Source organism: Pollicipes pollicipes, unplaced genomic scaffold (genome assembly GCF_011947565.3).
Source record: "Pollicipes pollicipes isolate AB1234 unplaced genomic scaffold, Ppol_2.1 Scaffold_3087;HRSCAF=3621_pilon_pilon_pilon, whole genome shotgun sequence".
Classification (NCBI taxonomy): domain Eukaryota; kingdom Metazoa; phylum Arthropoda; class Thecostraca; order Pollicipedomorpha; family Pollicipedidae; genus Pollicipes; species Pollicipes pollicipes.
The window spans coordinates 28467364-28494898 of NW_023596225.1; the positions used below are offsets into that span (position 1 = coordinate 28467364).

A 27535-nucleotide genomic window follows, 5' to 3' on the forward strand; every position below is an offset into this window, starting at 1 on the left:
GGTTTGATGCAACCCCCATCGGCAGTAGCGCAGGCGAGGGCCCTTGATCGTGCCGGAGGGCCCTTAACCCTAACCGTAACTCTTAATCCTAACCGGAAGGCCCCTCGGAACCTGCGATTAAGGCCCCGAAAAGTCGGCCAGAGGTCTCATTCAGGGACCACGGCCGGCAGGGCCGGGCGCTCAAATGCCAGTCAGAGGGCCCTGAGCGCTGATCAGGGGCCCACTGAGTCGATAAGAACCTATGTTTCGGTCAGACGCCAACAGTGCCGCGCAGTGGGCTCCGTGGCCGCATTGTCCTAAAGGGCCATTTCCAAAGCAGGGGCAAAGCCGGAGTCACAGCAAAACAGCCTAGCAGGTGGCCTAAAAGACGGCGAACCGACTACCAAAGGCTCGTTTGGAGGACATAAGGGCCCGAATGACTGGCTGTACGTCACATCAAAACCACAGCCAATATGGTCGTGACCTGGAATATCAGTCAGAGGTCCTCTTGCGCCGTTTTAGAAACCCCTGACACAATGCGGGTATCGAAATCGGTCAGAGACCACGGACGCTAAACAGACGACTCCACGTCCATCTGAGCCGTTGAGACCCCTTTCCCAAGCAGAAACGAGGCCGGAGCCCGCTTTTCAATGTTCGGGGCCGCTGACACAATGAGGGGCTCTTGTGTCGCTTAGGGGCCATAACACCGAACAGGAGTCATGTGGCAGCAAGTGGCTCCGAGTAGGAACAGCGTTTGAGGGGGCCCGAAAAGGGGCCGGAGGGCCTCTCGAGATCAGAGATCAAGGGCCAGATGGGATGGCTAAAGGGTCCGAACGGCTGGCTGCAGGTCATATTAAGGACCCCCGTCCACAGGGCGCGATCTCAAATTTCAGTAAGACGATTCCTTGCACCGACAGGGACCCCTGAGACAGAGCGTTCCTCTGTTTCGGCCAAAGATCACGAGTGACGAACAGTCATCTTCATGTTGGTCTGAACCCTGGGGGCCCATTTCCCAAGCAAGAACAAGACCAGGCCCGCGATTTACTTTGGTCGCACTCCTGTATCGTTCAGGCGCCCACAGTGCCTAACAGGGCGTTCTAAGTCAACAGGGGGTCTTGAATCGGTTAGGGGGAAGATTTGCTCAACCGGGACGAGGACGGGAGCCCGAATGGCAGAGGGTCTCTTTTGCGTTGGTCGGAGCCCTCTGACAGTTGAGGAAAGTAAGAGCTTATGATGAGTGCCCTCATTGAGGTAATAGAAGGGGCCTGTGCCAGTCAAGGCCCCCGCTACCGAACGGTGGGCCCTCCAAGCCTTTGCCAGCATTGGCCAGTTAATCCGAACTGGAGTCTATGGTCCAATTATTTGACCACCTGAGGTGAGCAGGGATGTTGTTGCGTCGATGACGGTTCATGCATCGACCCGGGGGTTAGCTGCGCGGGTCAGGAGGCCTTCCACGTCAGGGAGTGAACCAATGTGACATGACGTATCCCCCTCCGTACTGGCCGGGGGACGCCGCCGCGTGCCGCCAGAATGAAGACCGGAAAACACAACGCGGTGGGACAGAATGGCCCTCCAGCTCCTGACCGAGAACAGCAATGTACCCCGCAGTGTTATGCTCAACGGGTTCCCTTTACCGGAAAAAAATCAGGGGTCTCATTAGTCAGTCTTCTCGAGAACGTTCATTTTTTGCTGAATCGACTAGTGAAACAAACACCATCAAAATGTTTGAGCCTACGGCCGGGTGCCGATAGTGTAGTGGTTCACGCTCCTGCGTCAACCACTGCGCGTCTGGGAAACCGACGTTGCGCGGTCTAGGGAGACTGGAACGCCTGACGTCTGAGCGAGCTTGCTATTGTTAGAGGCGGGGTACGCTGAGAGTCTTAACATTCCCGACGCTAACTGAAATGCCGTTCGCGGTTACCGCTGGGGAAGAGACATTAAAGGACCGACCGAAAGCCGGCGGCACATAGCGTTCTATTCGTAGATTATCTATGGTTCTGTTACTCAGGGCGAGACTGCCTACAAAATTTACCCATATATGCGAAATGGACTCGTCCAAGCGATCATATAAGTGGACTGAGCCGTACCTGGACCCTGGAACTATCATCCACATCTACTATCCTGGTAGCTATTACCCTGGAACCGTATAGCCAATGAGCGAGCCATCAGAGCTTTCTCATCGTCGCTAATACTGGAAAAATAATGACGCCGCCCATCTCGCTGCAGGTATAGCAGGCTTATTGGGAGTTAGGTGTGAGGTAAAACGCTTTTTATTGCCAGCTTATAGCACATACATGTACTCCTCATTTAGCTCTATGGCGCTAAATTAGGGCATTTGAAGTGTTGGCGAATTGCTTGTGTATCTGCTAATCTTAATTATGTATGGCTATCGTGTTACATGCCGTCGATTAAGACCGTGTCATGGAATGCAACGCCTAGGCCGGTGGTACCTGCGGTTCTTGTTTTTTTTTTCCAGATAGTGCCTATAAAAACCATGCTTCATGGAGTCGAGCCACATCGCCGTCGCCTGTCCACAGCGTCGGACGGGAAACGAGTCGGGGGCCGCCGCGTCAGCGCGAGCGCCGTCTCCCCGCCATTAAGGGGCGCGCTGCCCATCACCCGGCTGGAGGTGAACGGGCGGATGGTCAGCGTGCTGGTGGACACGGGCTGTACGGACACGCTCGTATGCAGTGGACGCTGCGAACAATGGACACTGCGGACGGTGAAAATGTCCACGATTAACGGCCAAGAACTCAGATGCTGCGGGACCGGCAGCATAGTGGTTAATACCAAGGACCGTCGAGTGACGCTCGAGGTCCTGGTAGTGCCGGGCTGACCGCTGGATGTTGACGTCGTGCTCGGCATGAGTGGCATCACTGCCCTGGGAGGTATCAGCGTGCGGACGCCGACAGACGTGCGGTTCTGTGCGGCGGCAGCTGTGACCCAGCGAGGCCTGGAGGTGGATGCAGCCGACTCTACGGCGAAGCTTAGCAGCGAGCAGCAGGCGTGGACGGTCGCCTGGAAGTGGACGGACGGCACAGGTCCAGAATGTCTACGCAACGTGGTGGTCGAGTATCCTGTCCCCGCGGACGCGCGGCAGGCGTACGACGCGGAGATCGACGCATGGATCAGCAATGGCTGGCTGACGCCGTACGACAAACAGGTGGATGGACCGCCGCGCGGTCTGGTGCCGCTGATGGCGGTACGGCAGGCAAATCAGGATAAGGTGAGACCTGTCCTGGACTATCGAGAGCTTAACAGCTTTGTGACGGCCCACTCGGCGGACGGGGACGTCTGCGCCGACCAGCTCCGAAAGTGGCGGCGACATGGGACACGCGTCGCAGTGGTGGACCGGCGCAAGGCGTGCCCGCAGCTGCGCCTGGAACGCTGACTGTGGCCCTACCAGACGGTCATGGGCGAAGACAGCGCTACTGCCTGACACGACTGGGGTTTGGGCTCAACGTCGCCCTGCTCATCATGGAGGCTGTCGTTCGTGCAGTGCTGGCGGAGGACGCCGACATGCAACGCGCCGTGCTCCCATATGTGGACGACCTGCTGGTCGACGAGTACATCGTGAGCGCAGACCGCGTGGTGCGTCACTTCGCTCGCTTCGGCCTGGCCTGCAAAGCGCCGGAGCGTGTAGTGGACGGCGCGCGCCTGCTCGGCCTGCGCGCGCAGCTGGTGGAGCGGAAGCTGCACTGGTCGCGCGACAATGGCGTCGCTGCACCATCGGAGCAGGTCACGCGGCGCGCTGTATTTGCATGGTGCGGCCGGCTGGTGGCTCATCTGCCCGTCAGCAGCTGGCTTCGCCCTGCTGTCGCTTGGTTGAAGCGCAGGGTGAATGCCGTCACTCACGGATGGGACGACGCCACCACGGACGTGGCACTCCTCTCCCAAATCTCTCAGACCGCAGACAGACTGAGGACGAACGACCCGGCCCGCGGCCCGTGCCGCCTGATAGGTGAAAAGGCCATCGTCTGGACAGACGCCAGCGCCATTGCTGCAGGTGTGGTTATCGAGAGCCCAGACGACGGTGTGGTAGAGGATGCCTGCTGGCTGCACCCTGAGACTGCGATGTCAGCACACATCAACATGGCGGAGCGGAATGCGGCGGTGCGCGGGATCAACCCGGCCGTCGCCTGGGGGATGAAGATCATTGACCTCCGCACTGACTCCGCTACGGTCCACCGGTGGATTGACGACGCGCTGAGCGGCCGAGCGCGCCTCCGCACCAAGGCGCATGGCGAAATGCTGATTCGACGGCGCATCAATATCATTCGGCAGTTGGTGGATGAGCTGAACCTGACGCTGACAGTCGCGCTGGTGCGGTCGGATGAAAACCTAGCGGATACTCTGACCTGTGTCCCAAGGAAATGGCTGCGCTCCTGGCACGCACCGGGGGTGCAGGTGCCGTGGGACGTGACAAGAGCATGCGCATCGGCTCCAGGGCGGCAGCTGCTGCCGTACATGATGGCGCTGACGCAGCGAAGGGCAGCGATAGCATGGACATCGAGGCGCGGATCATGTCTGCACACGAGAGTGCCGGCCATCCAGGAATCCGCCGGACACAGTACTTCGTGAGGCGCGACGTAGCGCGGGAGGCGTCGCGAGCCGCCGTGCGATCGGTTGTGGGTCGGTGCGATGTGTGCCGATCCATCGACCCAGCGCCAACGCGGTGCCGGCATGGCTCGCTGCACGTCCCCGACACGTGGACACGTCTCGCGATAGACGTAACCCTCTACCAAGGTGGATCGTACCTGTCCCTGATTGACTGCGGCCCGTCCCGGTACAGCCCGTGGCGGCGGCTGCGCCGTGCCGATGCAACGGAAGTCGTCCAACATCTAGAGGCGATCTTCTACGAGCGCGGCGCGCCGGCAGAAATTCTGGCGGACGACACGGTCTTCCGGGGCCGTCAGATGGCTGCTTTAGCGTCAAAGTGGGGCGCAGCTCTTCGCTTCCGGGCCGTCCACGAGCCAGGGGGCAACGGCATCGTGGAGCGCAGTCATCGCACGATAAAAGTGATCGCTGCGCGGCGACGTTGGACCATTGCAGAGGCCGTGCACCTGTACAATCACCTCGCGTTCTGGCCACTCTGCCGCGGACGCACCGGCCGCTGGCATTTACCAGTGCCAGATGCGAGACTGCGTGCAGCCCAGCCAGTGTGATACGGCCGATGACTCGCAGTGGTCACCACCGGCGCCAAACGAGGCGCGCCAACGGCTCGGCAACTCCACGTTCCAAGTTGGTGACCTCGTCTGGATGCGCCGCCGTGGTACGCGATGTACGGCAACATCCCGTCAGGACGTCGTCACGCGGATCGTGTCACCGCAAATGGACGAGGTGGATGGCGTACCGTGGCACGTGCGGGACCTGCGGCCTCGGTACAGCGATGCATCACGATGTGACGCCAGTGACAAGGAGGACGACGGACCCCTATACCTGGCCGCGGGCCCGTCACACCAGGAGGCCTCTGGCGCGGTCGTTGACAACCCGGACAACGCGGAGCACGCGCCGACGGCGACTGGGACGGAACCGGTATGCATCCTGGCCTGTCCTGAGCCGTCGGCGGAAGAAGTTGCGACGATGTCGCTGCGACGCAACCAGCGTGTGCGCCGGCAACCGAGCCAACTTTTTGGTGTGTCGAGTGATTGGATATTATGAAACGTTGGTGTGAGTGTATGATATTTGAAGATCAGGGGCGGGTGTAGCGGTGGACCATGCCCCAGGACAGTGTGTCAGCATGTAAGGCGAGTGGGGCGATGACTCTTGTCGGAGTGAGGAGAACAATCACGGCCCGGGTGGTGCGTCACGGTGGCGCCGGCCAGTCGCACGCAGATCGTGTTGCGGGTATGAGCCTTGGAAGGAGTATAAGAGGTGCTGCTCGGGCATGTAGGAGGTCCCTTCCTGTCTGCGTCGTGTGCGGCAGTTCACCGCTGCGTGTGAAGCAGTCCGACCGAGAATTCTTTTAAGCATCGAATACAACTTGTCTATCACTTATCGATTCTCAGTCCCTGACTGAATGTCGAGTGTTTCCAGTAAAACATGGGTTGGCTTTTTCACCCCTTCTTGGATGACTTTTAAATCATCAGGGGGTGTTTGCCAACATTTCAACCCTTCAGCTTCACCCCTCCACCCGTTGCCAAAGCACTGTCCTTGCAGTGCACGTAAATCGGAGCACTTATCTGAGATAAAACGCCACATTGTCTCTCTGCAAAGTCCACATTAGCAGTAATTGTCTAGGCAGCCTCTCCCCTCACAACTTCTGGGAGAGAAAGGCCGAAATCCGCAGAGCAGCCCGTTTGTGATCGTTTTTCGGGGTAGGCTGAGTCACGACTCATTTTTTGCTGTCCAGCCCGTCCTGTCAACTCATTTTGCGAAACTACATCGCTGTGCTCGGTCGTTTCCCGGTTTGGCAGCCGGGGATGACTTACGCTGGTGACTGCGTACCTGCGTATAGTCTGCAGTATCCCGAAGTGTGTCAGGTAGTGGTTTTAGATTGTTTGCACCACACCCGTGGTGTATTTTCAGACCATAATGCCGCTGCTGAAATATTGCACAACTCATTCTTTTATTCAGAGAGAAGGCTAAGCATGCTTTCAAGAAATTACGTTCAAGCTCAAACTGCAAAGATGTTTTGCGTGAAAATGCAAATATTCAAGAAATATTATAGATGGAAAATAGGAAAAACAGCTGATTGTTGTCGACACAAATAGCGCGCTATTGCCGTACCCGTCCTTTCCTTTCGCTCTTGCCGTCGTAGCGGTGCCGAACCTGCGCAGCCTTCGGTGTCGTCGCGGAGGCTCCTGCAAGGTGTTAATGTACGTTTCCAGGTATTTTTTTGGCTTCGGTCGGGTAGTCTATTTTTATGCTTCGTTACTAGCACGAGGCGCGATATTGCTGTCAGGATTACATAATGGAGCGAAGGATCTCGCCAGTTCGGAGGCCGCCTACAACTCGGCCTCAGACTGCATCATTCCATTCTTATTTTGTTACAATAGCCTTCCACATTGCTTGGGCTTGGTTTCACTCTGTTAATTGTGTGTGTTATTCTTGATTTTATCAAATACAAGATCCAATGCATCAGTTGAAAAGGATTGTACAGCAATGGCATAGTTAAGTCAACTATTAAGAACTAAGCTTACTAATGCCGTCTTTCCTGATAAAACTGGTATAATTGTTTTGCAGCTCACAATGCTAGAGATGGTCACAAAACAGGGGAATAGTGTGCAAAATATGTTGGGAGGGGGGGGCTGGGCAGTGAAAAAGGATACTACCCACACCCTAAAATAGCAGCAAAGGTACGTCTTAAAGGATTTGGCTACTTTCTTCTCTAGTTGAAGGAGCTGGGGCCCAAGTTAGGAACTGTTCCCTCCCCAGGGCTGAATTATTAAGTACAGTCCTGCCACAAGAGGTGATGTTTTTGTGTCATTACCCCATCACCTTACCCCCTAAATGAAATAATTATGTCTGCTGACTCCTGGTGATCAGTATAGCAGGTAGGTAGAGGTGAACAAATGCAAGGCACATAATCATGATAGCTGTTGGCAGAAGTAAACACTGATAATGCATACTGAGCACTTTTTGTGGACTGACCATTGTCCAGAAATGATGCAGCAAAGTTATTACACATTTGACCTGTTAATGATGGATCAGGGAGTAGATTTGTAGGAGATGATAGAACTGTGTGCTAAAAGCTTGTGATGGGAGACAAAGAGTAGTGCTCAATGGTACTAAGTCTCATTGGGAGGTAGTAGAGAGTGGAGTGCCACAGGGGTCTGTGTTGGGCCTTTAACTCTTATTATTTTTGTGAATAATATGGAGATAAAATTAGAATGTAAGATGCATAGATTTGATGACAGCATGAAGATTATAGGGGTATTGAAGGATGCAGACTGGGCTAAACTTGACTTAGAGAAACTAGTGAACTGGGCTTCCTGTGGCAAATGGCATTAAATAAAGATAAGTGTAAGGTGATGCATTTGGGTAGTTCTGGTAGTGAGGGCACTAGCAATAAAATGGGAGGTCAAGAATTGGACCAGATCAAGGATGAAAATGACTGATTTGTTGCAATTTACAGGGATTTAAAGGCTGAAAGACAATTTAGGGCTGCTAGGAACAGGGCACGTTGGGTGCTGAGACTTATTAACAGGAATGTCCATTACAAGAGTAGGAATGTTATCAAAAAGTTGTACTTAGGTTATGTCAGGTCATATATAGAATGTGGTGTTGAGGCTTGGTTCCCATGCTTCCAAAAAGATATGGATAGGCTGAAGAGAGTACAGCAAAAAGCAAACCGGATGATAAATGGTATTGACAACTTAGAAAAGGATAGGTTTAAAGCCTTGTATTTGTATTCACTGAAATACCATAGCCTTGGAGGGGATCTTATAGAGGTATTCAAGATTATGGGAGGGAAGACAAGGTAGATCTACAAGGAGCACTGGAAATTAGGCTGAGTCTTAGAGGAAACTATTGCCAATAAGCAAAAGGTAGGAGTAGAGCTGTGGAGAGGCAGGATGACATTTAGTCAAAGAATGAGAGTTATCACATCACTCACATCCAGAGTCACAGATATACAGAGGGTTCCCAGTAGTGGCATTACCTCCTTCTTCACATGGCCTTCTGTGATCACGACACTGGTGTCTGCCATCCAGCTGATGGGTAATTGCATGGCATGGCTGGGACCACAGAAGTCTTTTGCAAATGCTTCATTCAATGATAAATTATTTTTGAGAATGCCAAAAGTTATTAACATTGAATGCTGATGAAATGGCTCTGATGGCAGAAAGTTCTTTCCAAGAAATATGCTGTAACTAGAAACGTTTGTGGCCAATTTGGTTGTTTTGACTTTACTCTACATCTCCTGGAATTATAGGTATGTCAGAAGTTCGTTTGCCTGCTGCTTTTAGTTTGCATGCCATTTAGGAAAGCAGGAGGGTGGGATAGACTGGCCTCTGCTCTCCCGTGCACTCCGGCGTCTCCGGCGTGCGAGTGAAGAATACGATTGGAGATCCACTTAGCATGGTGCATGTTGTCTTCCGGCAGACGATGCAGGCGGCCGTGAGACAGGTGCGCACGGCAGCTCGGCTGCCCGCGCTGGCGCGGCTGCCGGCCAGCATGCAGCGGCGGCCGTACTCGGAGGCCAGCCACGAGGCCGACCTGGTGGTCATCGGCTCTGGTCCGGGCGGCTACGTGGCCGCCATCAAGGCCGCCCAGCTCGGCCTCAAGACCGTCTGCGTGGAGAAGAACGAAACGCTGGGCGGCACCTGCCTCAACGTGGGCTGCATCCCGTCCAAGGCGCTGCTGCACAACTCGCACCTCTACCACGAGGCCGTGCACGAGTTCAAGGAGCGCGGCATCGACGTCGACAACGTGCGGCTCAACCTGGACCAGATGATGAACACCAAGCGGAAGGCGGTGAGTGGGCTGACCTCGGGCGTCGCCTACCTCTTCAAAAACAATAAGGTGACGCACGTTAAGGGCCATGGCACCATCACCGGCACCAACGAAGTGACGGCCACGGCCACCGACGGCAGCAAGGAGGTCATCAAGGCCAAGAACATCCTGATCGCCACGGGCTCGGAAGTGACGCCGTTCCCCGGCATCACCATTGACGAGGACACGGTGGTGTCTTCGACGGGCGCTCTCTCGCTGAAGAAGGTGCCCAACAAGATGGTACTGATCGGTGCCGGCGTGATCGGCCTCGAACTTGGCTCGGTCTGGTCGCGGCTGGGCGCCGAGGTCACCGCCGTCGAGTTCCTCAACCACGTGGGCGGTGTCGGCATCGACAGCGAGGTCTCCAAGAACTTCCAGCGCATCCTCGGGAAGCAGGGCGTCAAGTTCAAGCTGGGCCACAAGGTGACGGGCGCTGAGCGGTCGGGCGACACCATCTCGGTGGCCATCGAGAACGCCAAGGACAGCAGCAAGCAGGAGACGCTGGACTGTGACGCGCTGCTCGTGTGCGTCGGCCGCCGGCCGTATACCGAGAACCTCGGCCTCGAGCTGATGGGCATCGAGCGCGACGAGAAGGGCCGGATCCCGGTCAACTCCCGCTTCCAGACGGTCATCCCCAACATTCACGCCATCGGCGACTGCATTCACGGCCCGATGCTGGCGCACAAGGCCGAGGACGAGGGCATCGTCTGCGTGGAGGGCATCGCCGGCGGTCCGGTCCACATCGACTACAACTGCGTGCCGTCCGTCATCTACACCTTCCCGGAGGTGGCCTGGGTGGGCAAGTCGGAGGAGGATCTCAAGGCCGACGGCGTCGAGTACAAGGTGGGCAAGTTCCCGTTCGCCGCCAACAGCCGCGCCAAGACCAACCAGGAGACGGACGGCTTCGTCAAGGTTCTCGGCGACAAGGCGACGGACCGCATGCTGGGCGTGCACATCATCGGGCCGGGCGCCGGAGAGATGATCAACGAGGCCGTGCTGGCCATGGAGTACGGCGCCTCGTGCGAGGACGTGGCGCGCGTCTGCCACGCTCACCCCACCTGCAGCGAGGCGCTGCGCGAGGCCAACCTGGCCGCCTACTTCGGCAAGGCCATCAACTGCTGAGTGGGCCGCACCTGTGGCGGCTGCGATCGACTATAATGGGAGGGGGGGAGGGAGCGCGAGGCGGGTGGCTCTGTTGTGTCTGTGTTGACGAAACGTGGGCTATTAGTATTCAAGTTGTAGGACGCTGTGGCAAATTGATCGAAGGCCTGTTAAGAACCTGTACAGTGCGGGCCCTCTGTCACATTTGGAATTATTGCATCGGATGTCTATAGAATTAACATCAATCTGCAATACAAACCCAAGCAACCTGCTCGAAAGCCTTTTGCTAGTCATGGTGGTGTGGTTTCGGAGTGCGTTTGATTTGTTTTCGAAGCTAATGATGCTCTTTAAACGTTCCAGACGCAGCCATCTTTGTTATTTGTTTCCGCATTTTATCTTGTAGATGGGCGCACGGCATTCTGGTTGAGCCATGAATACACTCAGTTAATTTTTATTTCGCTCGTTCTCTCAGGATAGATGATAGACGACAGATGGACCGATACCAAGTTTTCAGTGTTTAGGGGTGTCGAAAGGACACTGTTTCCAACCATAATTGTGTTCGATAAAGCTGCGTAACCAGTTTATCATGTAGCGACGGTTATGACACGAACCAAACGGGTCCAAATGCCAACTATATGACATGGACAGCCACGGCCGCCATCCCGTCGCGACTGTCACTGCGTCGTCAGCGAGGCTGCGTCGGCGTGTATGACATGAACGGCCACGGTCGCCATCCCGTGGCGACTGTCACTGCGTCATCAGCGAGGCTGTGTCGGCGTATATGACATGAACGGCCACGGTCGCCATCCCGTGGCGATTGTCACCGTGCCGTCAGCGAGGGTGTGTCGGCGTATATGACATGGAGAGTCACGGTCGCCATCCCGTGGCGACTGTCACCGTGCCGCCAGCGAGGATGTGTTGGCGCGCAGATGACCACGGCAGAAACACGGCCTTAGCTGGCGCAGACCAGGTCTGGGGCACCAAACACGAGCGATTACCAGTGATGGAGGAAATGTCACGTAAAGCGTGTCTCGTGCCAGTCTGCGTCAGCTTTAATCATGGGGTTGGTTGAGGCATGCACTGTACTGGTACATATATAACAAGCCAATGCGGTAGGCGAGGGCGTCCCAGGGCGTCCAAAGGATGGAGACTAGGCACGGTGCGTCGCGACGCCGGTGAGCTTTGATTTTGTGGTTCTTATCACAACCGCTGATATTCACCGTAGCCGGGGGCGCAGCCAGAGCCCTGGTAAGGGGAGGGGGGCACAGCGTTGGCAAAGGGCTCCGAAAAATCGCCGGATGTGACCTGTTTGTCAAAGAGGACATTTTTTCTTATATATATATATATATATATATATATATATATATATATATAACACATTTACATTCTATAACAGGGAGCTAGGCCAGCGCTACCAAGAGATAAACTCTGCCTTAAATGTGTAGTAAATAAACATACCAGGTCATGTTTGTCTGGGTATCTTCAACAGTCAGTCAGACTTGATAAGTGGTACGAATTATGTAACGTAGTTTTGAGCATGCGCGGTCGCACTATCTTGAAACAAAAAACTCGACGTCAAGCGTTGCAGTCTCCTTAGACCGCGTACCGTCGGTCCTGCGGTTTATGTTAGACCGCGGCCAAGAGCTGGACAAAAATAGCGACGCATATGAAAAAAACTTAAGCGCTTTTGGCCATCAAATGGTACATTTAGAGACATTTCGGGCGTATGTATCACCTGTGCGGTTTTTAGATTGATGACAATGACATGTTGGCCTTTACAGCACCGCCAAGTGGTGCTGGATCCTGGTTGTGGAACTGGAGGAGAAGAGGTAAAATTTGTTTGTTCTGTTGCTGTAACTGTTGATCCGTCCAGAGTACATCCTTAAAGTTATAAAAAAGATTCGCCAAGTGCCATTCTTGAACTGTGCGAATTAATTTTGGAAGACATTCAGGGGCATTATTTTCTTTCTATGGCCATTGTTGCGCGCTCGGTGCCCGCCCCCTGGCGTTACTGGCAGTGACCAACGCCGTTGGGTTTTACGAAAACTGCGACCCAAGCCACCGCTATCCTTGGTTCCCAGGATTACGGCAGTGTCATTGGGGCCTTATAGCGCAGTCAGCTGCTGGGGCTATATGGTGCTGCAAGCCTCTCACCCTGGCGGGAAAAGCGGACACCGCGGGGAATCGAACCGCGTACCTTGGGTTTCCCAGGCGCACGGTGGCTACTGCAGGCGCATGAAACACCACACCGTCGGCACCCGGCGCATCTCTGCTCACCGCAGGTGGTCAAATAATTGACACATAGAATCCAGTTGGGCTTGATGGGCCCATGCTGGAAAAGGGTTGAAGGGCTCACCGTTCGGTGCTGGAGGCCCGGACTTGACACAGGACTCTTCTATTTTCTCAATGTGGGCACTCATCATAAGTTCTTGTTTTCTTCAACCGTCAGAGGACCCCGATCAACGCAAGAAACCCTTTGCTATTCGGGCTCCGCCCCTGTTGAACAAATCTTCCTCCGACCGATTCCAGACCCCTGTTGACACAGAATATCCTGTTTGGCAATGTGGGCCCCTGAACGAAACAGGAGGGGAGGAACTGGGCCCTTAGGCCCACGCCGCCACGGAGCCAACCGCGCGTTACTGTTAGCGTCTGACCAAAATAAAAGCCCTTATCGACTCAGTGGGCCCCTGATCACCGCGCAGGGCCCTCTGGCTGAACCTTAAGAGCCCGGCCCTGTGGAACGAAGCCTCCGAATAAGACCTCTGGCTGTCTTTTCGGGCCCTTCGGGCTCTCAAATCGGGCCTTTCATCGTAGGTTCCGAGGGGTCCTAACAGCCCCTCGGAACCTAAAGGCGGGGGGGGGGGGGGGCACGTGCCCCCTCTCTGCGATTGATCGTAGCCGGCGCAGCTACACACAAGTTCACGGATTTCAACGCAATACACAAATGCATGTGCGAAGCCGTCTCGAAATATGATCCTGTCAGGCGGCGCGTTGTTACGTACGTGGCAATTTTGGTGGCGCCGGTGTTCCAATACTCGGCCACTCTGGTTGCAGAGATGTCGATATTCTTTCATGCTTTTACATCCCGGCTTTGGGCTCAATGCCAAGGCCCATACCCTTGCTCAAAATCAGCCAATCAGCATCGAACCGGGCGGCTGATAAACCGGTATCTATGCGCCTCAGGCTTGACAAATGGGCTGTATAGGTTAGATATCTGGATCGGGGTCAAAGGGCAATGGATTAGCGCCAACGAATTGCGTGCGGGCGCCTCCGGAGAGCCAGGATTCTGGTAGCATGAATTTATAGTCACGTCCTGCATACCCTATTGGGTGAACTTTGGAACACTTCCAGACGCAGGCATCTTCCCACTGGCAGCTCTTCACGCTGTGACTTGCTGTGAAGTTTTGGATAAGCTTGGGCTCTGGCGGCCATTGGGGGCTCGCACCACCAGGGTATAGCACAGCTACCATTTACCAGCATTACGGTGGTGCCTTAAGCCGTGCCACTACTAGGTCGCTTCCTAGAGAAAGGGAAATATTGAAAATGGTTACGAACAAATTACGTTAACAATTTAATTTACAACTATTCAGATTACAGACATGATATATGCACCATAGATGTAGTAAAATGCAATATAAATAACAATTCAATCAGAAAAACTAACTCACGCAAAATTCTTCCGCAGTTCCTTCGGACTCGCCAACTGTCTCTCAGGCAATAGTAAGCACCGTTGCGATGTATTTACCAAGCATGTACACCACAGTCCATTGAAAGTGATACAGCAGTATGGCCTTTTGCTGCTCAGATAGAGTGGCATGGCGTTCACTCCGACATCCCGCTACAGCGCAGCACCGCACCTGGCCTATGGGCGTTGACATTGGACCATCTACAACGCTTCTTACGTGCTGTTTTCATGGGTCACACCAAACTGCGCATGAGATTGCCATGGACAAGTCTTATCCGATCAGTTTAGATAGAAACGACTATTCTGGTACCCTCGCAATATTCGTCAGCCTGCCTTAGTTCAAAATTGCGCATATTGTCCGTTGCGCGCGCGGTGAAAACACAAAAAGAAGAAAAAGGCAGCAACTGAGCTCCACACGCGAGACTGCCGAGTGCGCGGCGCCTCCAAGACAGACGGATCACATGTTCCGCGGAGACGAAACCCCGGCCACGTAACACTTCGCGTACACGTATCACACGCAATTCACTTTGTACAAATGCCACAGGCGATACCTCGTTGAAATATTGCAGACTCGAACCGATCATAAAGGGCAGGCTTCGCTCTCAGAGCACTCGGGTCAATACATCAAAGCCGGGTGGCCAGTGGGCCGCGCCTGGCGCTCCACACGCCGTCCCGCTCTACCGTCCGGCTACGCGCCTCTATGGTGACGTCACCGGAGGGGCGCTCCAGGCGCTCCACACGCCGTCCCGCTTCTAACCGCCCCGACTCCGCCCTCTAAGTGACGTCACCGGAGGGCAGCACACGCCGTCCAGCTCTCCCGACCGGCTTTGCACCCCTCCGATGACGTCAATCGCAGGGGCGCGCTAGGCACTCCACACGCCGTTCCGCTTTACCGACCGGCTCCGGTGACGTCACCGGACCCCTAGAGGCCGCTAGGCGGACGCCGAGCCATCGCCGTCGTCATGCTTGCTCTCCAGCGAGAAGGGCGGTATCCGGCAATCGAACGAGTAGCCATCCTGCCGCGTCATCCGGAACGTGCCCCTGGGGTCACAGCCAGGTCAGCAGCGGGCACACGATCGCACACACACACACACACAGCACCGCTTATCAGTGCACAGTACACAGGTTCCGGAGCACTGAGCCCACAGCCAGAGCACTGCGGTGAGCGACGTGCTCCCGAATTCCACAAGGAGAAAGCCGGAGAACTTGTGACCACAAAGTCTCGGCAAGTACACGATTAATACGCGATAGCGCCGCCGATACTCCCCGGAATACGACATTCCGTGGCGACAATGACCTCATGACTGATGACCCAGAGCATGTCCCTTGGTCATAGTGGATGCAACAACTGGATCTGATGCCAACGAATCCCTGGATGACCGTGGGGCGAGCTGTACAAAGCAGGAAATCAGCGGCGGTGGGCCAGCGACAGCGTTTCAAAATTTATCCGGCTGGGGGTGCAGGATGGAACTGTGACGTCATGCTGCCACAATTCTGGCTCTCTCGTGGCCTCCGTAAGCAGACAGAATCGTTGGTTGCCCACACCTTATCCTTGGTTGGCCGCCGTCCGGCTCCGTACTGATTGGCCGGTGTTCAGTGAGGGAGGGGGGGGGGGGGGAAGCAGGTCTCGAACCGCCCCCCGGGGAACGATAGTATGAACAATGCCCGCTGCCTTACGCCTCAAGCCTAGAACGCCTTGGTTGACCGCCGCCAGGCTCGGTACTGATTGGCCAATGTTCAGTGTGGGGAGGAAGAACAGGTCTCGCATCGCCCCCTGGGAGTGTGATAGCATGACAAATATCTCCGGCCTCACATCCCAATTGGTTGAATATTGAAACATTGGCGTCAGCAATACGCCCGAAAAAAATCCAGTCAGACCTCCAGATAAGCTGAGTCGTGCTCAGATCGAGCCGTGCGAGTTAGCACCCACAGCTAGTTTACGCCTGCTCGACCGCAACCTCATTCTATCCACTTAAAACAAAAACAAAAAACTGTTAATGGTACCCTGACACACGTCTGCTCCGGAGAGGCCAACCAGCAGACATCGGGTCTAGGGAAGGCTGACCAGCAGGCACCGGATCTGGAGGAGGCGGACCAGGCAGACAGCGGACCTGGGGGGGGGGGGAGGGGGGCGGACCAGCAGACACCGGGTCTGGGGGAGGCGGACCAGCAGACGCCGGGCCTGAGAGATGCCGGCCAAAAGCCCGCCGGGGCTAGCGGCAGCTGCGACGCACCACATGTGTCCGGAGGGCGCCTGCAGGCTGACGTGGCTGCTGTACTGGAAGGCCGGCTGGTGGCGCGAGAGCACCGGCTCCTGGCCGACCACGCCGCGACCGCGCACGGTCTCCAGCGTGCCCGACAGCGAGAAGATGCGCCAGTTGCGCTCGCGCAGCTGAACCGTCTGCTGGCCCAGGTTCTCCAGCCGGATGCAGTAGCGCCACTGGGGACAGGAGACGGCCGCGTCACTAACCGGGGGGAGGGGTACGACTGGGGGTGCCAAATAAGTGGGGAGCTGCCCCGGGTGAACAGGTCAGTGGGGAGAAGCCTTGAGATGACCAGGTCAGTGGGGAGAGGCCCTGAGGTGACCAGGTTAGCGGGGAGCGGCCCTGGGGAAACCAAGTTAGGCTCTGAAATAAAGAATCGATGGGGGGCGGCCCTAGGGCGTCAGAGTCCGTGGAGAGAGGCCCTGGGGCGTCAGAGTCAGTGGAGAGAGGCCCTGGGGCGACAGAGTCAGTGGAGAGAGGCCCTGGGGCGACAGAGTCAGCTGGGAGCGGCCCTGGGGCGACAGAGTCAGCGGGGAGCGGCCCTGGGGCGACAGAATCAGTGGGGAGCGGCCCTGGGGCGACAGTCAGCTGGGAGCGGCCCTGGGGCGACAGAGTCAGAGGGAAACGGCCCTGTCGCCCCAGCGCCGCTCCCCGCAACCCTGGGGTCAGTCGCAACAAATCCAACGACAACTCCACGGCGAATGAAACATAAGCTGGGAGCTGCCGCTCAGACGAGCACGGCGTGGAAGCCGCCGGCTCGCTCGGGCCGGCTCGCGCGGCGCTGTGCAGCCTGACGGGACGCTCACCCAGTGGACGGCGCTGTTCTGCGACTCGCGGCAGCCCATGTAGAAGGGGATGACGGTGACGCGCACACTCTCGGTCGTCTCGCGGTGCACGTCCGACAGCTCCAGCCACGGGTGGTTCTTCTCCTGCCAGGCGCGCAGCGTCTCGCGCGCGGCGAACGGCGGCTCTGCGGGTCAGGTCACCCGTCATTCGTCACCCAAACCGGCGGCCCCACAGATCATATCACCGTTCACGTGTCACTTCGAACAGCGGCTACACAGCTCCGTCACCGGTCACCCAGACCGGCGGCTCTACAAGTCAGGACCGTTAACGGCCGCCATAAATAACAGGCCGCCCTCTCAGGATGGATGAGGCAATCCATCACACAGACCGGTAGCCCTAGTATATCAGACCTGGTCATTCATCACACATACCAGTGGCTCTAGTATATCAGGCCAGGCCATCCATCATACAGACCAGTGGCTCTAGTATGTCGGGCCAAGTCATCCATTACACAGACCAGCGGATCTAGTATATGAGGTCAGGTCATCCATCACACAGACCAGTGGCTCTAGCATGTATGATTGGGCGTCAGTCATCCAGCACAGCAACTCACTGAACCTCCAGGTTGTTTTTGCAGAAAGAGTGTCACATCTCCTTTTGGGCCTATGAATCAAATATATCAAAATTCTTCATCAAAATACACATAAATTTCGACTGAATTGGCCGAATGCAAATAGAACATCCTATCAAAGCAGATTACACCAATCATTACCGAAGAAGGTAGTACACCATACCTACTTCTGTCTGGTCCATACTGCCACACCCACCTCTGTCTGGCTCATACTCGAGGAACTTGTCAAACAGCTCGTGGAAGAGCGGGGTGCGCTCGGTGGTCGAGTACGGCATGATGTCGTCGTGGGCCACGTAGTCTAGTCCCGGGATGGCGTACAGGGACCTGCTGTTCTCGTGGCTGCCTAGGAAGGTGACCGACTCGGTCTGCGCCCTCTGTCAAACACGGCACCGCTCGGTCAGCCCCACCTGCCGACCGGCGAAAGGCCACCAGGTCACCTACCGACCGCCGACAGGCCACCAGGCCACAGGCCACAGGCCACCTGCTGACTGCCAACAGGCCACCAGGCCACCGGCCACCTGCCGACTGCCGACAGGCCACCAGGCCACCTGCCGACTGCCTACAGGCCACCAGGCCACCTACCGACCGGCGACAGGCCGCCAGACCACAGGCCACCTACCGACTGCCGACAGGCCACCAGGCCACCTGCCGACCGGCGACAGGCCACCGGGCCACCAAGTGACAGGCCACCAGCCCACACCGTCCAAACAGGCGGTCGGTACACCGCTCATTAACTGTGACCCCTCCCCTATCGTGCAGTTCGCTACATCGACTGTCTGGATAGGACAACGCTGTGCATAGCTAGGCTTAGGTTTCGTGGCATAGAGCAAGCAACTGTCGGTCCTGTCATGATACTCGATGGATGATTCTGCTATCAATAAACCATAACATTCACCTGTCACAGCCTCTTGCACCTATGCTATCCCAATAAATGCATGCAAAAAAACTATCAATTTCAAAACCAATGAATCACGACAAGTTCAGATGGCCCCTGGGCTAGTTCCACCGCTTTATGACGGACCACGCCAGTGACCATGGCTCCATGGCATGGCAAGGCAAGGTCCCGTCCATGGCAAGGTCCCAATCACCGCCCCACTGCTGTCCTCGGGCGAAGCTGATGCCGCACGAGGGAGGCTGGGGCAGCTCACCACAAACGGACAGTCCCGGGAGTCGATCAGCGCCTGGTAGTACGTGTGCGTGTTGCTCTTGACATCCTTCCCGGCCGGATTCAGGGCCGGGGCCTCCAGCTCCGCGCTGAAACGTCACCATTGTGGGACTGAGTCGCTCGCAGCACGGCACCGTTTCGGCTCAGATGGACCAGTGAAGAAAAAGGAACGCAATGTGTTGTTTTGGCAGTTTGCCACACATCACGTATTTTAGTTCCTCACAAATATGGCGATGGCCATACAGCATTTCTTTCCCAATTCATCGCATGTGATAAAGCTGTGAGGACCACACCACAAAGCTCACCTGGCAGGAGTGTCCTCCACTTTGTTTGTGTCCCTGTCGTACACACGTGCCTGCCATGGGAACAGTATAACGCCCCGGTATCCGAACACCCTGTGCAGGAACAGCTGCCCGGTGTCATACTTGCCCGAAGGTCGAGGAGCCACCAGCTTTCCGACCTCAGCCAGCCTGCCAGAACAAGGCGCGAAGTCTCGTGGTTGCTCAACAAAGTTGCGTTGCTTAATAGCGGACTCCACCGCCCGCGAGCAGCCAACGTCTCGAATGAAGTACCACCACATTCGTTCATCCGTGAAATCGACGAACGGGATACGCACTGAAATACTGAACAATAGAAGCAATGTATTGGCTTAATTGGCTTGTACTTGCATTTAAATAGATTGCAACATAAAGGGGAAACAGCGATCGACAAAGCATATCGATGCGCCTCACACACAAACTGAATGGTTGCGATATGCATGGCTACCAGCGACCGCAAAGATGAATGCATCGTTTTGAAAATATGTTACCTGCGAAAAACCACGTGATCACGGTTACGGCCAATCAATAATGGAAATGGTGTAAAGAAGCTAATAAGTGCATAGTTACCTGGTGAAACTGGCACAAAGCTGATACGTGACATGTCGCTGACTGGTTTGCTTTAACAGAAATGAAGCCCACACTCGGATCATTTTGATCTACCTGCTGAGCGGGAATAGTCAGAAAGCGCATTCACATACACTTGTACGCAAGGCATCACAACGTCCAGTTGTCATAAAGCTTGGAACGTGTGTGAACTCGCAGCAGTTAAGGTCCCGAGCCGATGGCGCCTCCATCACTACTATGCTGAAGGGACAAACATGTTGAAAGAAGGATTGGCAAGAGGCTTATAGAATGGGAGAAAGGTCATCAATACTCCGCCACTTTCTCCCGGACCTGTGGGTTTCATTTTAAGGGGATTGCCCCACCTTTCGGGCAGATTTCAAAAACATACCCTGGTGAAACCTCAGGACTTGTTGCGTCTTTAGCAATGGTTAGGGCCACTGCAGCACCATTAAGATATAATGGGGATACCGGTTTCAATAAGTTTTTTTTAGACAAAATTACGCTGTCGACGTTTTGTCACAGCGCTGCAGTACTTTCGTTCCTTGCAACCTCAGGTGTGGCCCTAGCCCGCGACAACTGACGGTAGTGGTCCGCTGAGGGCCGTCATCAGCTGTTATAGACCAGAGGTACCACTTTTGAGCTGTTTTAACCTGCACATTGCGTGCCTCCGGCCTTAAAAGTGACAGGTAAAAGTAAAATAGTGAGCTATTCAGGACTTCGAGAGAAAAAACTGTATCGCCAATGAAATCGGACGTGATGAAATCAGACGTGTATGACCAAAAACTATGCGATAGGAACACGAACGTAACATCATGCTTTTTAAGTTGAAAGGCAGCTTGCACCGCTGCCCCCTTCTCTCATTCCCTATGGCGAAGCCTATGTCCCTACCCACCAAACAGACCTTAAAGCCCAATTGTGGTGGCATGTGTAGCCATTCTGTAATACAGAGGGAGCACAAAGAGACCACTCGGAATATTGGTTGTCTTTGGATTGAGCCTGATCTGTTTTTCAGTGTCACTGTGCAATGCAGAATGTGGTAATATCTGGTGTTAGAACTTTTAGCTGCCAAATGTTACCAGAAAAAGCCCAGTTACATCCAGTGTGAGAAATACTGCCATACCATAAAAAACCATGTCAGCTCAGTTTAGAATGTATCACAGGATTGTCCACAACATAATCTGGTGAGGTGAGTTTGCCTTGAACAAGAAACAAATTTCTGAGGCAAAATATATTGCTGTCAGAATTTCTACTAAATAGATACTATGAATAAAGGAGACCACAAAGTATGAAGAGGAATAATTTACCTGCAGAACCCTGTGCAAACAATGGTCATGGGCCTTGAAGGTGTGAGGCCAATTTATCTGCCTTTCATCAGGCTTTTTTACTAACTAACATTATGATTATCTACGCCAAAGCGGTGGACTGCAGCTATGACCAGCACCAGTCAAGGCTCTCTTCAAGCAAGTTTACTGTAAGCAAACAGACTATATGGCCACCTACCACAGGACTCCAGACTTCAGGAGGAGATGCCTTCAGCATGGGGGATGATGAAGGGTCACAACTACTGAGCTTCCCCTGAACATGACTTGATGTAATATCAAATTTCCTTCCAGAGAGAACCACCTTGCTTGAGCAGAAGGATTGGGCTATCTGTAGCTTGTTCTTGCATGATTTGCTGTGGTGGAATTGGGGAGGAACCAATCAATCAGTCAACCTGTACAGTGAAGTGTTTTGCCCCAGTGACATTATATTTTGTGGCATCATGTGTATTTTCTTGCCAAATTAAAATGAGTACTCTGTGCTGTCTGTGAGTGTAAATGAACCATTGAGGTTTTGTGACACACTCAGCTGCTGAAGCTACATGGAACCTCCTGCCTCTCACCCTGGCAGGTAGGGCAGGCAATGTGCAGCAACAAACCCAGCACCCTGCATGTATACACATATGCAGTGCAACCACAAGACTACTGGTATCCTAAGTACTACATTCTCTGATGTATTTTGCTGGTATCAGATAAGCCCCCAAAGTTATGAATTCACAGGACTGAAAGGTTAACAGACTATCAAAAAGCAAGGTTCAATGCTTTTCATTGCACAGCTGCAGGAACAGGATATATATATATATATATATATTATATATATATATATTTTGAATATATATATATATATAATATATATATATATATATATATATATATATATATATATATATATATATATATAGGTATGGCCACCACCCACTTTTCAGAATGTTTAAGATTTCACAAGGACAGCAAACATTGGCATCAAAATTGGCATTACCCCCAACCCCCAACCCTTCTGAAAGTTTGAGAACTGGCCCCTCCCCTGAGGAAAGTTCTGGCTGTGTGCCCACAAGGACAATCACAGTATTGATGACACATGTTCCTCAGCTTAGGAGATGGGAATAAGTGAGCATGTTGGTAACTGTGGCAATCTGTACATGCCTAGCAGCACTCAAAGGAGTTGACCATATGAAAAAACACCTCTGGTGAGTTAGGTGAGAGCTCTAGCACACTCTCTTTTACTTGGTATCTAGCTCTGTGCTCAGTTTCCCCTTAACACTGTAAGAATTCAGCAGTTTTAGCCTTAATCTGGAGCATGACTAATGAAAGGACCCTGTCATTAGGCACTGCCTACAACTAAGCTTCTCACCACTTTTACCTACACTCCCATCAAGAATGGTGGAACCTGGACAGTCTAAAAAGCATGCATCCTTTTTACCACTAAGGCCCATGTGACCCCAGACTGCAAAACAACATGTGTTGAGCAAACCAGCATAGCTGAATGAGATATTGCACTTACAAGTTCAATGCATGCAAGCTGTATGTCTGAGCATTATGAGTTAGTGTAAGGCCAATACCAAGTTTGTGCATAGAGGGCAAAATATTTCACAAATTATTTTTACAAAGATTACTTGAAGCAGAACACTTTCAAACAGTTTGAAGAGCAAGCACACAATGAAAAATTCAGCACAGCTGATCCTGGCCTGAACTAGACACACTCATGCACAAGGTTCAGCACTTCAGGCATCCAGAGCAATGAATGAATTTTTTGCATACTGACACATGGCCTGTGACAAATGAAATGGATCTACTAAGCTGTGGTAACTGGCATTAAGGCTGCTTGGTGGTAAAATAAGGTCTGTCCATGGAAACAAGCCAGTTTTCTCTAACAGTGTAGGCCTAAAATACATAAGACATGCATTTTCCTTGGAAACATCAGGAAATCACAACCCAATAAAGCAGGTCATCAGCCTCAACAATTTACCAGTCCCTGAATCATCTCCTACATTTCCCATTTGACTCAACATTAGCACTGGACCAGTACTCTCACAACACAGCATAAATATAGTGCTTGCCACCCCTACCCCAACCATGTTTGTGATAGTAGACACCCAGACAATAATTTCAGCAGGTGTGCACTCCAGGTATGCAGCCCTTGATCCATGGCTTCCACCAACTTCAGTGCATTAAGAGCCAATTTTTCAAGCAATGATGATGTCACAATTATAATTTCAGATAAAATACACTCCCAAATACTCCTACACCGATCCAATCTGAAAATTAAACAAAAATTGGCCTGGCCTGAGTTCAGTAAACATGGGCACATGGCTCAGAGCACAGATGTCTTATCAGTGGCTCGCGCAACGGATCAATCTTTTACAGACTGGCTTCCCACCCATAGCCACGAAGTTACAGGGTCATCTCCAAAACGGAACTGACTGTGAGCGCGGCGCTGGCGGCACATAAACACGAACACACAGCCCCACAAACACGAACAGACTGCGCCTGGCGGCACATAAACACGAACAGACAGCCCACCTGACGAGTATTGCTTGAAGTAACTGGGCCCTCAAACAGGGAAAACAAGTCGTTTGGGCACAAATCAGATTTTCTCACTCCAGATTACATGTATATCGCCCACATCTGCCCAGCTGGCGCCAGAGCCAATGGATTTCAAAATAATCGTGAAATTTTCGCCGCTGAATTTCTTTTCGTCATAAGTTTTGTCTCAAGAGCGCATCTTATGCCACAAATTAAGACCAGAGTTGACCGCTAGGGCGGCGTTGAAAGCATAGATAGCTGATGCGCATCAGACGGCCAGGCGACGACCAGCATAGGCGGGTGCTGGGTGGGCAGTCAGGGTGTGCATTAGCATTCATTTGGCACTGCAAACAGTAGAACAGGCACGGGGTGGAGACATAGGCAGCACGTGATATATGCCGCAGATTTTGAGGGAAGTTCTCGAAAGGCCGGCTGAAGGTCGTATTCTGGGGTCCCGGCCAGTGGGGCCGGGAACTCCAATGCCAGCCAGAGAGCCTCTCGCACCGACCGGGGACCCTCTGAGTCAATGAGGGTCTATGTATCGGCAGATGCCTCTAGCATCGCAGAGTCGGCTCCGTGTCGGAATTGGCTCCAGGACGCATTTCCAAGCAGAGACAAGGTCGGGGCCTGTGATTTACAATGGTGGGGGACCAAGCGTCTTTCAGAGGCACGCAGTGTCTAACTGGGACCCTGTGCTGGCAAGGAGCCCGATCGTCGGCCAGAGATAGTGTTCGAGAGGGCCCGAAGACAGCCTGGAGAGCCCACCGGGACCGACGATCAAAGGTCCGATTGAAGGGGCTACGGGTACGAGGGGCCGTCTAGAGTCTTATTCAGGGACCCCCGTCTGCGGGGACGGGCCTTCAAATGACAGCTAAAAGGCTTTCATTTGAGACCCAAGGGGGACCCGTTAACTATGTCACGTGGGAATGCGTAAGTGCCAACAATGACATTTAAAAAGTAGATCTCGTAATGAATGACGCGTTTTCTCATTTCATCTCTGATCCGTTTTGATTTTCGCAACCAGTGGATTTCTTCCGCAGACGGCCCCATCATTGGCAGGATTTGGCAAGAGTGTGCGTCGGGAACGCCAATTCTGCCTCAAGAAATAAATCTCCCGTTTTTGTAAGTTTCATGTTGTTTTTAAGGATGTTATTGCTAAAGCTTATACTTCGACCTGAAATTCTGTGTTAGTAAATGTTCTATTTATGTGTTTTGTGGGAATTGGGGGAAAGGACTTTCGTCCATACACACAATTCGCCCATTGACCCAACAAAAGGCTAGGTTAGGTAAGGTTAGGTTATGTCACTGTAATCTAACACCCGAACGAACCCGACATCACCCTGTAGGCCGCAGGCCGATACACCCCTGCGAGGTAGTTCGAGAGGGTCGCAGGCCAGTTAGTTAATAAAGCGAACCACTTTGGGTCCAAGCCTACTATTACCTTGGACCCATAGTTTGGTTGGTTAGGTGATTTGCACTTAAAATGCACTACATCTAAAAAGCCTTCAAAATGGAGGACCCGTACACTATGTGTGGCGTGGGAATGCGCGAACGCCAACAATGACACTTAAAAATGTAATTTTGTAATGAATGACGCGTTTTCTCATGTGATCTTTGATTCACTTTTATTTTCGTAACCAGTGGATCTGACCTGAATCGGGAAGGCGGCGTTTTTTTTACTACACCGTGACCGCCTACAGCGCACTACCGCAGAATATTCGCGAGCTGAGCCTTCCATAATTAAAACGCGAGTTGCATAGTTGCATCCTGCAGCGGCAGATCAATAACGGATAGCGACGCCTACTTCAAATGACTAGCATGTGATGTGATGTATGGAGGCGTTATGTATGTATAGCACAGTGCATGTGGTGCGGTCCAGGACGGGGTCAGCGGCCGTCGCGGAGCCGGCGCCAGCCCGTCCCCACTGAAACCTGACGCCGGGGAGGCCACGGGCGGAGGGACGCCCGGCGCGGCGGCGCCATGCCACGCCCGGGAACAGTGGCGAAAGAGAGCTGAGGGGGGGGGGGGGGGTGGTGCGCTGCGAACTGTCGAGCGGTGGGGACATTTCGTTCTTGTGTTGGCGAGCTGAGACGGGAAGACAGTGGGTGGAGAGACAACGAGTGTGTGAAGAGACGTAATTGTGCGTGCAAAGACAGTGAATGCGAACATTTGAACATCGAACGGTGTTTACTACGGCAAATAGAGACAAGAGCTGAGACTGGCTAGTGGATATTTCTAACCTCTATACTTCATAGCGAATGTGTGAGTTCCTGCGTATGTGTGCCTGCGTGTGTACGTGTTTGCGCGAGCCTCCCTGACCTAAAGTGTTTTATTTCCATGACACGGGGTCTGTAATAGCCACATTCCTGAGTGGAGTGAGCTGATGACGTGTAATAAATAAATAGATAAATAAGTGGGTTTTCGTGCACATTGAGCCAGCGCGGGGTACGGCGGCACAGAACCGTAATCACTGTAGCAAGGAAGGAAGGTTCGTCTCTTTCGGTGACTTTGATGTCCCAGCGCAAAGTTAAGGACATCTGGCCCCAGCGCAGACCGTAAGACGAGAGGTATGCTTCGCGGCCTGGCGGAAGGTGCTGCGCACCGTACGAAAGATTCGTCAGCTCTCATCAGCAGGTCGCTGAGCCTGCTGCGCCGTAGTTTGGAGATCCGTGACGCGCGCGTTCGAGGAGCTCGGTATGAGAAGTTCAAGCAACTCAAGCTCAAACAGTGGCAGGTGTCCACTGTGCGCAAACTGGCAGATCAGGGTGATCGGCGCGTCCTTTGGATTAGCGACAGGGGGGGGGGGGGGGGAAGGGACACGGAAAATCTAAACTGGGCCATCTTTTATAAGCTTGTTTTGAGTTTGTGCTACTTGATGGGATTACTTAAACTAGGAATATTGTTTTCCGCTTCCACAGAAAGGTTTTAAGGGTAAAGTAATTGATGTGACTCGGCAATACCAATCAAAATTTTCGTATAATACTCTTGACTCGCTCAAAAATGGATACATAATGTCGGGCAAGTACTTCGGACGGGTAGTCCGCTTTGATTCTTGCCCGGTGTTGGGTCTGGCCAACTCTCCTTCCGAACGAGTCTCAACTATCTGCGGACCGGTGGGATATTGTGCACCCGGACGGTCTTGATGGCGTTCCGGAGGAGGTTCTGGCGGTTCCGGCGTCGTCGGTTCGAGAAATGGGAGCCGCGCCGGAGGAACCACTTCCGCCGTCGCCGCCTACGAAGAAAGATGACAAAATTTTTGAAAATCCAAGTAATGGTGCATCGTATGTATGCCTCAAGTAAAGCGACTGGTAGTTTAGACATTAGTGCCAAGAATATCCAGACAGATGGCATTTGTTTCGCGCAGCTTTTGAAAATGTTTTAAGGCGATCGCATTACGGGTCCTTACGGTTAGTTACCGGCCTCTATCGAATGTTGTTCGTGGTATTAACTCTGGTGGCACTGTTGTAAAACCTCGGGTGCCGAATCCAGTGTACATGCGTAATGGAAGCTTACTTTCCTGAAATACATGGATCAAGGGGATTTTAACCAGAAATCTATGCAAGAATATCTGTATACAAAATTATTTGATGTAACTCGACCATTTCGTACCTCTAGGAAGATTACGCCTACATCGACTGTGTACAATGGAGGCGCTTCTGTTACCATACCCTTTCGTAACCAGTGAATTTCTTCCGCAGATAGCCTTATCATCGGACAGATTTGGCATGGAGACTGCGTCGGGAACGCCAATGCTCTCAAGAAA

At 53.3% G+C, this 27535-nt stretch overlaps 2 protein-coding genes across 3 annotated transcripts; one reads left to right on the forward strand and one right to left on the reverse strand.

Moving 5' to 3' along the window:
- Positions 1 to 6716: 6716 nt before the first annotated feature.
- On the forward strand, positions 6717 to 10969 carry LOC119089734 (dihydrolipoyl dehydrogenase, mitochondrial). Its single transcript, XM_037212548.1, has 2 exons — positions 6717 to 6797; positions 9025 to 10969. The coding sequence occupies exon 2, from the start codon at positions 9028 to 9030 to the stop codon at positions 10534 to 10536; it is 1509 nt and encodes a 502-aa protein (XP_037068443.1). The 5' UTR covers positions 6717 to 6797; positions 9025 to 9027; the 3' UTR covers positions 10537 to 10969.
- A 4006-nt stretch (positions 10970 to 14975) lies between these two features.
- Positions 14976 to 23941, reverse strand: POLDIP2 (DNA polymerase delta interacting protein 2). 2 transcript variants are annotated; one of them, XM_037213334.1, is made up of 8 exons: positions 23770 to 23941; positions 19934 to 20026; positions 19352 to 19516; positions 19030 to 19135; positions 18078 to 18255; positions 17271 to 17434; positions 16435 to 16640; positions 14976 to 15241 (listed from the first exon to the last, which is right to left on the reverse strand). In XM_037213334.1, exons 2-8 carry the CDS (start codon positions 20014 to 20016, stop codon positions 15133 to 15135), a joined length of 1011 nt encoding a protein of 336 aa, XP_037069229.1. In that variant the 5' UTR covers positions 20017 to 20026; positions 23770 to 23941; the 3' UTR covers positions 14976 to 15132. The 2 variants fall into 2 exon arrangements, with proteins under 2 accessions (XP_037069229.1, XP_037069230.1); XM_037213335.1 differs by lacking the exon at positions 23770 to 23941 and adding an exon at positions 23627 to 23714.
- Positions 23942 to 27535: the final 3594 nt, after the last annotated feature.